The sequence below is a fragment of the Thamnophis elegans genome, chromosome 6, assembly GCF_009769535.1.
Source record: "Thamnophis elegans isolate rThaEle1 chromosome 6, rThaEle1.pri, whole genome shotgun sequence".
Lineage (NCBI taxonomy): Eukaryota > Metazoa > Chordata > Lepidosauria > Squamata > Colubridae > Thamnophis > Thamnophis elegans.
This window is the reverse complement of record NC_045546.1, coordinates 37,331,769-37,344,547: the sequence shown is the minus strand read 5'-3', so window position 1 is coordinate 37,344,547 and position 12,779 is coordinate 37,331,769. Positions and strand designations below refer to the sequence as shown.

At 32.4% G+C, this 12,779-nt stretch overlaps 1 protein-coding gene across 1 annotated transcript in view; it reads right to left on the bottom strand.

Moving 5' to 3' along the window:
- EPHA3 (EPH receptor A3) overlaps window positions 1-12,779 on the bottom strand; it is a 127,481-nt gene that overhangs the window by 4,647 nt on the left and 110,055 nt on the right. Inside the window, exons 12-14 of the mRNA XM_032219736.1 lie at window positions 11,530-11,739; window positions 10,602-10,751; window positions 8,172-8,365 (exon numbers count right to left, since the gene is read on the bottom strand). Of these exons, the coding sequence (XP_032075627.1) occupies window positions 8,172-8,365; window positions 10,602-10,751; window positions 11,530-11,739 (554 nt within the window). The remainder of the gene's footprint in view (window positions 1-8,171; window positions 8,366-10,601; window positions 10,752-11,529; window positions 11,740-12,779) is intronic.

The following is a 12,779-nucleotide window of genomic DNA, read 5'->3' as shown; positions in this document are numbered from 1 at the left end:
ATAGTAATGCTTTGCCTCCCACTGATATAAATCACTGTTCTGAGAGCATCAGCTGCTGGGTAAGAAAGAGATATCTCTATTTCTAACTGCTACCATCAAACCTTGCTTGTATTGCAGAGGCACCATTATGTTACTAATAAAACTTAATTTGATTTGATTTATTTGATTTGTTATGGCTGCCTATTCCAGAAGACTGGGCAGTTTACCAAATCCAGAAAAAACAGCAAAAACAATTTGAAAAGGTTGAAACCCACATATGTTGTCAGCTCAACTAAAACAATAAAGGGTATAAAAATAAAATAGAAGCCCAACTAAGCATAAGAATCTCATAAATCACAGTTCAAAGTCTGTGAACAAAGTCAAGTTAAGACTTTTGAAGAACTCTACGAGAGTGGCTGCTCTTCATATCGTCATATCTTCATAGGATTCTAATCCAGAGGACATGGGCTAGATAAGGTACTAGAGGGGCTTCTGGATTTATTTTTATTATCTTATTAACAATTTACTACACTCTCATTCTAGAAAGCAATTATAGTCATATCTGTCTATGAAAATAATCCAAAATAGTATTGTCTCATCATTGTCTCTCATTATGTTCAACCAACAGAACACAAAAAATGTGCAAATTTTTGAATAGCGTAGACCTCTATTCAAAATCAAGCAGATATCATCCAAACTAGGAAAAGGTAAGAAGCCACCTTTTCTGTTACTCTGCAATTATACAGCGATACTTACCTGTACTCAAACCACTTGTCAGGCACACGAAAACAAAAGATGGGATAGAGTTCAAAAGTACTAAGAATTTATTTCATGCTACCTATACACAAGAATTGGATCTACTAATAGTTAAGAAAAGTTGGCATTATATAAGAGTCAATGGAATTCACTTGGGTCTAGATTTAGGTCTCCTCTGGGAGCATAAAGACTCCAAATTGATGATGCGGTTCACCCTGCTTTCAAGCTAAGGCTGGTCATTTCCTTCACCAGGCTAGTATTAAAACAAACTCCAGGACTAGAATTCTTAGAAAAAATAATACAAGTTTACTTTATTGTTTCTAGGCTTAAGGAAACCGTTTTTTCTTCCAATATTAATTGTGTTGCCAAATGCACTTACTGATGTATCATATATTATCAGGAGTCATGAAAAGTAATGACACACTAAGGAAGCATTGAAAAATTGTATAAGAAGTACTATTTCTGGTTTTACAGCTATTTATACTTGCTTTCATATTGTTATTGAATAAACCATGTGACCTTAGTTATTAAATATGATTGGTGTAGCAGGGATATTACTGGGCTCAAAAAACATGGCAGCTATGACCTTGTGATCAAAGAATATGCAATCAATATAAAAAGAGACAAGATTTCCATTGTGTTGTGATTGACCTTTTTACTCCTGTGGATACCTTTATAACCTAGTTTCTTCTGTTACTGCTTTCTTGTATTCTCAATGATAATTGTACAGAAACATTTTTGAGCTAAGCTTCCATGTCACCTTGAAAATAAAATAGCAAAGCCTTTTAATGAAAGAACTAGTCATTTTTGATTTCTCAAATTCTATTGCAAATACATCTTCAAATCTGCAATTGTCTATAACTGCTGGCAGATACTTTTGTTTATACTTTGGTTACATTATGATCACTGTACTGAATACCTATGATTAGAGATTGTAAAATTCTAATTACTATTTAACAAATGAGTGGTGCTAAAAATTTAAATAAATAAATAAATAAATAAATAAATAAAGCCAGTTGGAGGATGGATGAGCCTTTTATATATTATTGAATAGTTACTCAATACATTTTAGTATAGGCAGAAGAATTGTAGAATTGGGTCAACATTTTAGTATAGGCAGAAGAACCTAGGTCAAATATTTGTCTCCCATAACATCTTAGCCCAACTGGATCACAAGAAAATGCTTTCTAGCATTTTTTCCACAACTAAGTAAAGGATCCATTTTTTTCCAGATGACCAAGTGTTTCTGTCAAATATTTATTTTATTTCTTTAAAAAAAAACACAAATATTTCATCATTTGTCAATCATTAAGACATTGAAGTACAATTTTTTTGTGTGCCCCTCCCTCCCTCCACCCCCCAACCCCCCTCCTCCTTCCCCCCCGACTTCCCAGAACCCGTACACGGTATGGATTTTTAACTAACACAGTCTAAAATCTATTGAGAAAAAAGAAATAAAGAAATTAATGACATTCTACATTGACCTTAGCTTCTTCTTACTGAACTAACTTTTAACAGTTTAAATCATTTCTGATCTTAAGCATAGGCTAACTGGAATTTCTTGGTCCCGTATTTATTTTGTATATAGTCAATCCATTTTTTCCAGTCTTGTTTATATCTCTCATTTGAATGATATTTAAGATATGCCGATATTTTAGCCATCTCGGCTAAGTTTGTCACTTTCAATGTCCATTCTTGGATTGTAGGCAAGTCTTCCTTCTTCCAATATTGCGCCACCAACAGTCTTGCTGCAGTTATCAGGTGCAGAATCAAATTAGTCTCTACCACTGTAAAGTCAGTACATATACCTAGTAAAAATAACTGAGGAATAAACTTTATCCTTCTTTTAAAAATATTTTGCATGACCCACCATATTTTTATCCAGAATGCCTTAACCTTTTGGCAGGTCCACCATATATGATAATATGTAGCATCAAGAGAACCACACCTCCAACATTTAGGCTGTACATTCGAATACATAGAAGCCAACTTTTTAGGATCTAAACGCCATCTATAGAACATCTTGTAAAAATTTTCTCTCAGATTTTGAGCTTGTGTAAATTTCACATTTCTTACCCAGATTCTTTCCCATGTGTCCAACATTATTGGTTCCTCAATATTTTGAGCCCATTTTATCATACAATCTTTAACTAATTCTGTTTCCGAATCCATCTGTATTAATACATTATATATCCTCTTTATATGCATTAAGCTTTGATCTCTTATTTGTTTAAACAGATTATCCTCAACTTGGATAAAACCAATTTTTGATCTATTTTCCACCTAGCCTGTAATTGCCCATACTGGAACCATGTTTGAACTACCTTCTCCTCTTTTAATACCTCTAAAGATTTTAATTGTAATATCCCCCTTTCCGGGGTAAGAAGCTGTCTGTAAGTAATTCTGTCCTGTTTTTGTGCTGTATTCATATTTTCAATTGTGTGTCTAGGAATTGCCCACATGGGTATCTTGTCATTTAATTTATATTGGTATTTCTTCCAAACCCGCAATAAAGCATTTCTTAAAATATGACTTTTAAAATTCTTATCCAATTTTTTGTTGAATAACAGGTAAGCATGCCAGCCAAATACCAGATCGTGTCCCTCAATATTCAATATTCTATCATTGGTTAAATGAGTCCAATCACTAATTACAGATAATGCCACTGCATCATAATATAGTTTTAAATTAGGTAGTTTCAATCCTCCTCTCTCACGTACATCTTGCATTATTTTCATCTTTACCCTCGGCTTCTTTCCTGCCCACACAAATTTGTTGATACCCTTCTGCCATTCTAAAAGGTTCGCATCTTTTTTAAGTATAGGTAACATTTGGAAAAGAAATAAAAATTTTGGTAAAATGTTCATTTTCACTGCCGCTATCCTACCCAGCAAAGATAAGTGCAATTTCTCCCATTTTTTCATCTCTGTCTGTATGCTATGCCAAAGTGGTTCATAATTATGCTTATATAATTTCCCATTTGAAGTTAAAATGTTAACTCCAAGATATTTGACTTTTTTAACTACCTCACATCCTAGCATCACTCCTAATTCTTCCTTTTGTTTAATATTCATATTTATAGCTAATATTTTGGTTTTTCCTAAATTTATTTTAAAGCCAGACACTTGACCATATTGATTAATCGTATTCATTAAAACCATACTGGATTCCTGCGGTTGTTCCAATATTATGACCAAATCATCCGCAAAAGCGCGGACTCTATATTCTTGCTGCCTAATCTTGATCCCTTTTAAACCATCCAAGCCCCGTATTTTATTCAACAATACTTCCAAAGTTATAATAAACAATAATGGGGACAAAGGACAGCCCTGTCTTGTACCTTTTCCAATTTGAAAAGAGTCTGTTAAACTTCCATTGACTATGATTTGTGCTGTTTGCTGTTGGTATATTGCTTTAATTGACTGTAAAAAATTATCTCCTATCTGCATTTTTTGCAATATCTTCAGCAGAAATTGCCAGTTAACTCGATCAAAGGCCTTCTCAGCATCCAAAAATATAAACGCAGCAGGGATCTGGTTGTTCTTTCCCAAATATTCTAATGCATTAATAATTAATCTGACATTACTTTTCATCTGTCTCCCTTGTATAAAACCTGTTTGGTCCGTATGTATCAATTGTTGAATAACCAACATTAACCTATTTGCTAACCTATTTAGTAAAAATTTTATAATCTACATTCAGTAATGAAATAGGTCTATAATTTTTGGGTTGAGTAGTATCTTGATCTTCTTTGGGTATCAAAGATATAAACTCTGTCTTCCAAGATAGAAGGCAGATGACCAAGTGTTGATCCATTAATTGCAACAGGAATTAACCAACAGTTCATTGCCCAAATCTGACATCATGGGCTGAGAGAGAGTGATTGATCCAAAATCACCTAGATGACTTTCATGCCTATGGAGGAGTAGAACTCTTGGTTTCTAATCTGGTCTCCTAGTTTATAATCCTAATCCTAATCCTAACCCTCCCCCTAACTTTGGACCCCTATAGATTTTTACCTATTTTTCATGAATTGATTTTCAGAGTGGAGTTCAGTCTCATTCTATTACAATGGGATACACAAGATTATTTTTTAAATCTATGTAGTTCCCAACTAAATTATATATAACCTGATCATTATTTTGCCACTACACTATCTTTGATACTGTTCTTGTCAATCCTTAAAGTAGGCCAGATATGAACACTAAAATTATGAATACTAAAATAATTTTCTTTATAGTGTTACAGTTAACAGAATCTTGCAACTCTGACTATTGTCCCCATTCCCTGCCTTTATTCTAAAGGCAATTACTATCCTACAAGGATAGTAAAGTCTGAGATATTTTCTAAAATTCCATTCTTGCTTTGGATTCAGATTTGTTTTATCTGACCATTGTATCTTCCTCATATTCTTCAAAGTTACACTTAGAGCCCATAATTCTGTTTAGTTTTTGAAGACAACTCCTTCTAATTAACAGATGGCAGATGGGCATACAAAAAAGATCCTTAATTATGACATTTTTTGGATTTATTATTTTGGAGTTGGATATATCTACACCTACATCTCTATCTCTCTCCTTCTGCTTCTGTCTGTCTGTCTGTCTGTCTGCCTGCCTGCCTGCCTGCCTATCTCTCTATCCATAAATATAAATCCTAGCAAATACAAGCAAATGCAGCTTTAAGCCCAATAATTTAACAAATGATTACAGCATAGGTCTCCTCATGAGAAAACATTTAGTGAAATGTAATGACCTTGTAATGAGTATGCGACTTTTGTGAATCACTTAATGGTTGGCTTTATAAATACATAGTTTGAAATAGCTATCACTGAAAATGATATATTTATACATCAGACTTTAACCTTGTTGTCATTTCTACTGACTGTGTTGTGCTTCTGACTCTTAACCCTGGACCTCAACTTTGGATAATGGACACTATTAGATATTTCAACCTTCAAGTGAACTCTGTGTGTAAATATTGGCCTAGCTTGAGAATCTGCTTTATGTTGTCTTCAATATATAGTGACCTGTGTTTATGACATTATTAGGTGCTTTAACACTTAACCAACCCACCATGCTGAGACAGGACATAACAGATAGCCCTAGCTTCCATTATTTTATTTAATCCCCTTTTAAAGCCATACCACACAACTTTGACTAGACTGGAAGCTTTTGTTGATACAAGCTTCCTTTAGAAACCATGCTGTGAATTGGCTTGTTAAATACAATTAAAATTAACCATACTTTGTTGCCTTTTGACAATCTGCAGCTTACTCTAGCCAGCTTTGAGCTCCTTTAGGCAGCCATTAAAGTAAATTTCTCTTCCCCTTATAGTGAAAAGATGCTTCAGGATTTTATTTCCTCTGGTTTTTGTTTGTTTTATTAGCAAATTTGATTTAGCCATTTAAATCCATAGGGATAACTAATTAATTGCTCTTTAGGTTTTGCACAATTTTCTTGTTCTTAATTTTTATTCTAATTTTAACTTTTTAAGAAAATGGTTTTTGGGGAGGACGTAAGGAAACTATGCTTTGAATTGAAATACTTAACAGTCATTTTCAGAGCTGGAAGATAAAAAAAGAGAAGTGCATAGAAATGAGATTTTTCTATGAATGGATTTATGATCTCTTTCAATATTGCATTCTTGGATGAGAAATGAAAGGTTGGATCTAGGTTAATTATGATTCATACATCAAAGTGAGCAAACCATATAGCTGCAAATGCCTTGGGCTATTACTAATATTGCTAATTTTGAGCTGCGAAATGTTAATCATCTGGAGTAATCTTGCAATTAGTTTTCTGTGCTGCATCTTTCTTTTCAGAATATACAACTTAGGCGTCCCCTACTAATTTTATGCAGATATTCTTATCCACAAATCTCTTTTGTTTGGCTTAAAATATAACTGCAACTTTGTGTACTATATACAGAAGAGTCATGTCTTGTGGTTTGAATTTTTCTGGTCTGCATAGTTAATCAACAGTAAAGTGCTCTTTCATCATGCTAATCTTCACATACACTCCATAGTATTTGCTGAAAGAGAACACTGCAGAGATATTTCCACCTCTCCCTCATAGAAAGGAGACTGGATCACCTGCCAGAAATGCTTCATAAGCTGAATCTTGCTACAGCTAATGAGCACAGTAGCTTACTAACTATGTCACATAAGGTCATGCCTAAAGCCATGCTTATCTTGGACCCATCTTACCTCAGAGAATAATTTATATAACATTTCTTTCCTTGCACACTGTGCTAATCATAGGATTAGAAGAGACCTTGTAAATTACCCTACAACATTAACCTCTTTCAATTAGTTATTGACAAATTTGCAATAAACATTTATTGATACTTGTGAAGTTTAGGATTAGGAGTGGATAAGGATATCTAATGTACACCTCAAAAGAATGCAAGTTGTTAAAATTAATATATAGCCTTTTTGTATTTTATTATTGGTGTTCTATAATCAGTCTTAATATTTACTATTATAAAGCAATGCACCAGGATCTAGAAAAAATATAAAGTTTTAAATAGAAAGCAATAATGGAAAAGTAGAAAACGAACTTGCTCTGAATAAAACTCCAAAATTTTACATGTAAAACTGAAGATATTTAGAACTATTTAAAAAATCAAATAAATTATGGTTATTTATTCTAATAATAGAATAATAACTAAAAAGTAACAAAACTTTAGAGATTGTTCTGTGGTTTTTCACTGCACTCAAAACTAAAAAGGTTAGGTATATTGAGAGGAAAAATATCCAACAAATGCTGAAAACCAAACCAATTGGTACAGTTAGAAAGATGCTGCATATGGAATTATTGGAGGAAAGTAGTTCAAAAGTATTTTCAAAGTAGCAAAGGAATTGTGCAAAATTATTCTGATATGCAAACAGTTGATGTGGAATTCTCTGCACTGCAAGATCTGTCATCGCTGTTTATTGTTCTTCAAATACATAAGGTAAATACATTTTTTTTTCAGAAGGATTTGGCTTCGGCAGTGAATTGTGAATTGTGTTTTATTTTAGATATCAACACGAATACACATGTTGCTTAACTTCTCGACATATCTAGGCTATTCAGGTCCTGAAATTTAATAGCATTTAATTTAAATGCTATTAAAATTTATAGCATTTATGATATACTTTCAAGTTATATGCTGAGAAATAGACAAATGTACTCCCAGACACACACAATAGTCTTGAAATAAGAGATAATCAGGATCAATTCTTCTGATGTTATGTCAATACTCATTCAACATGACCACTCAGTTGCAAAGTCTTGTTTTGATATTACTTATATTTTTAAATCAAGCCTAAAGAATGCCCTGGAATACACTACTGAATTGGGATATTCTGTCTCCCTAACTAATATTTCACAGCAAACATTTCTTTTCCACATATACAAATTATAGCAAAATTATAAATGTATAGTTTTTGTCACCTTGCAGCTGCATTGGTAATTATTTTTAAACTGCTGGGATTACGGATCAGCTTGTCCAAGATGCTGACAATCTGCTCAAACTTTGGTCTGTTGTTTCTGTCTTTTTGCCAACAGTCCAGCATCATCTGATACAAGGCAGCTGGGCAGTCCATGGGTGGTGGCAAACGGTATCCTTCCTCCACTGCTTTAATTACCTGCGCACAAGGAAGACAGTTTGTAGAACCTGAAGGACATTTAGTTCACTTCTCCTTCCTCGGTTCTGAAAATGATATGCATTACATAATCCAATGTGGAGGCTTAGTAATTAAACAGATGTATTTTATTCCTAGCTATTGTGAATCATGCCTATTCTTTTTCATCTCCAAAATAAGCCACTTGACAATAAGAGATACAAAACATGACGGAAAAAGAAGAGGATAATTACATATCTTTGAAGAAAGTGACACTCAATCTTGTCCAATGTTTAAATTTGATTAGACCAAATACAACTCAATTTAATACATTTCCTACAGTGCTAGCTTAATTACTCCGAAGAGAAAACATCTGCATCACTGCTGTACATTCATCCCCACCTCCTTCAATGGTCTTATAGGAATTGTTATTTGAGATCATATGAACTTAGAAAATTGCTAGATATCAGTCCATAGTTTAGCATTATTTACAATGACTAGCAACAGATCTCTTGGGCTTCAAATGGGGGACAGTTTTCTATCTTTAACCGGATTAGCCAATGACTGAAATAGAACATACCAAAAACACATTAATCCTGTTTCTAATATTTAAATATTTCAGAATCTTAATTTATCAAAAACTCTTGCCTTGGATACAATCCAATAATACATACATAGAAACTCCATATGCAGGAAGAATCCTATATAATTCTATATAATCCTATATAAGGCTACTTTTATTAATATAGAAATATGGAAATGTAAACCATTAATGTAAATTACATTTCTGGTTCATACAAAAAGACAAGGCTTGAGCTATTAAATATTCATTATTGGCTAATACCTTAGCATTACATATATATGTATGAATGCATGCAGGTATGCATGCATATGTGTATTTTGTGATATTTCAGAATTTCATGTATATAAGAAGAGGTAATATTTGTTAAATCTCATAAATATTATTAAGCTAAATCTTGGAATATTGTGAACCATATGGTTAATAAAATTGCTAGAATTTTCATAACTACCATTTCTTTGATTTGAGAATTGCAGTGCTTTGATTTATTGGCTTCAAATCAATCAAACTTATTCAGAAAATGATGCAAAAGCAGCAGAAAGCTTTAAATACATCATGTGTGTATCTATTTCTTAACTTTTTATACATGGATTAATTTTTAAATTAATTATTTCTAAATAAGACAGCTCAGATTTATAATTTAATTATTGTACTACATATTCAATTATGCAACAAAATGATATGTTGACATTAAGCTGCATACATACAAGGTTACACATACATTTATGACTATATTAAAAATATCAGCAGCTGCTAAGAGGTTTTCAGAGCCAAACACAGTCGTAATTAGAAACCAATTTAATTAGGTTTCATATGTGTGTTCAAACTTTATTTTAAAGTTAGTTATTACTGGTGTTAACAGTCATACAGTTGTTATATGATAGCTAATACTGAACAATTGTAAGGTGCTATTGATAAGAGCAAACATTAGAACATTCAACTCTCAGAATGTTAGTTAAGTTGGGAAATGTTGTACACTCAGTGAATAAACAAAATATAAAGCCAATTCACAAAATAGTAAATATGCTTGGTACATGAGAATTAAAAAAAAATTATGACAGAATTTATAAACTAAGTAACAAGATGACTATATTCATTTTTAATATATATATATATGTTTAAGACCAGAACAAATTTTATTTGTGATATCTGCATAACATTAGAAGAAACTGTACTGTCAAGTAAATCAAAATAAATCAAGTGCACAAAATGATGTTTTTATTTTTATTGAGAAATACTATATTCCAAAGAAGCATAACTGCAAAAGCAAAATATATTATTTAAACTGTTTACAGGAAAGTTCTAAGAAAATCAAATAGTCACTTCCCATAACATATGTAGTACTTCAAAACATGTTCTAATTGTTAAAAACATATACACAAATATTTACTTTCCCTTTGTAAAGTTCAATTTAATCTAATCTATAACACTCATGGAATAATTCAATTAAAAGAAATCAGGAGACATTTAATGAGGAACTGTAATCACTGAAATTTTAATTTAAAACAGTTTGCCGTTTTATTACTTAAATCCCTTTTTTTCTTCTATTTTGTAAAAACACTTTTTAAAAAAAAAGAATCAAAAAGCCTTCTAACAAAGTAAGACTTTACTAACAAAAGGGTTTTTAAACTTTGTAATTTTTTTTGCATAATAATCATCTATATAATTCAATGTACTCACATCTTGATTAGACATCTCCCAATAGGGCCTCTCTCCATAGGACATTACTTCCCAAAGAACAATACCATAGCTCCATGCGTCACTGGCTGATGTAAATTTGCGATAAGCAATAGCTTCTGGAGATGTCCAACGAATTGGAATCTTGCCTCCCTATAAGGCAAAATCACCATATACACTTATATATCTGTGCACTCTATCTTTTGAATAGAAATCTAAACGCAATAAAAGCATTGTTGATTATTTATTTGTTTGTTACTTACTTGCTTTCTTGCTTGCTTACTTACTGGACTTATATGGCCACCAATCTCATAAAATGATTCTAGAGGGCTCATATAACAATCTATGTAACAGTCTTTACCAACGAGAAAATCAAGAAGCTGACTTCATTGTGGCAGTTTAAAGTTTGATCTAGACACGGAACAAGCTAATAATCCATACAACATAATTTAAACCTTCCCTTTCCCTCCAGATGCCAAACAAAATATTCTCTTAAATCCTATTTTCCCATCTTGCACTAGTTATCAGAATTAGTCCCTGTATGTATGAAGAAGTGAAAAATAATGTTACTTAGAAGGGCAGACTATTTCTCTTAATTGAAGAGTCTGTTTGACACTACATGGTTTGACACTAAGAACAGAAGGAGTGGGAAGAATTCTGCTTTATGGATCTTCAAAGAAGAATGCAATTTGAAAAAAGGAATAAAAGCCTTAGAGTAGTAGTTAAGGGTTTATGTAATCTTTACCATTGTGATTGAACACAATAGAGCAATTAAAGGACAATGTACTTGCTATCACTATACTGAACAATTTCAGTCAGAATAAAATGGTTGCATATGCACAAAGCATCTGTACCTAGTTAAGATGTATATGCAGTTTCTCCATATTATTTGTGACTCAGATAACTCTGTTTTGTTGCAAGAAGAACTCACCCTTGTTGTATAGGCAGCTTCTGGATCATCTTCCAATATGCGGGAAAGGCCAAAATCAGACACTTTGCATACTAAGTTACTGTTGATGAGTATGTTGCGGGCAGCAAGGTCACGATGGACATAACCCATATCTGACAGATACTTCATGCCAGATGCAATTCCTCGAAGCATTCCCACCAGCTGAATGACTGTGAATTGAGCATCATGTTTCTGCAAACAATTTAAACAACCTTTTAGCCCTTCAGTTTACATAAGGCTTCTATTCAGAAATAATCTACACAAGTCAGTATAGCTTGGTTTTGAAAATAGTGTGTCAAAATGCATCAGTTAAAGCAAAGATAAATTTGATACATATTGCCAAATATGACATCTCTCTCTCTCTCTCTCTCTCTCTCTCTCTCTCTTTCACTTGTATGCTCTCTTACACACATAGTCGAAATATAATGTTTACTAACCCAAACCAAATGGTTTCATTTTAATTTCTTACGTTAAAATAATACATGGGAACTTTGATAAACTAAGATTATGTATATTATAGATTCAAAATAAAGCATTGTATCTAAACATGATCTTTGACACAGTACTATTTTTCTGTAAGCCTAATAAAGCGTCATTTTTTTTCTGGCAAAACATAATGGCTGTTAGCAGAATTAAGCAGTTCTATTATGGATATAGCAGCTGAAGTTGCAGGATATGTTAACATTAATATTGACAAGATTTCATTTGTGTGGGTTTTTTTGTAGTTTACCTGATGGGTATACCAGAGTCATCTGGCTACAATACATTGTGTAAATCTATACATTAATTGTTCTCAAGTAATTAGGTTAAGAGTGTTCTATAAATGTAACCATTATGCAGATCATCCATTCTTTCCAGATATCTATATGTGAAATTTATTCTAGAATTGAAATGGAAATTATGACTCAAGATGCAGTATATATATAAGCTGTCAATTACAAATACACACACACACACAAACACACACACACTGAATTTCATCTAAAATGAAATCTTAGTTTAAATGCTTAGCGATTCTGATATTAGACCAAATATTGCATGAAATAAATATAATGGTCTGGTGTAAAATTATGGTATAAATTACCATTATTCTAAAAGCTGTAGTTGCAAATAGAGCTTCATGTTGGGATAGTTAAAATCTGCTTGCTCAATAGAATGAATGCCTAAATGTGTGAGCTTACTATTGATACTACAACTATCTAATGATGCTTAGAAAATAGTAGACTTAGATC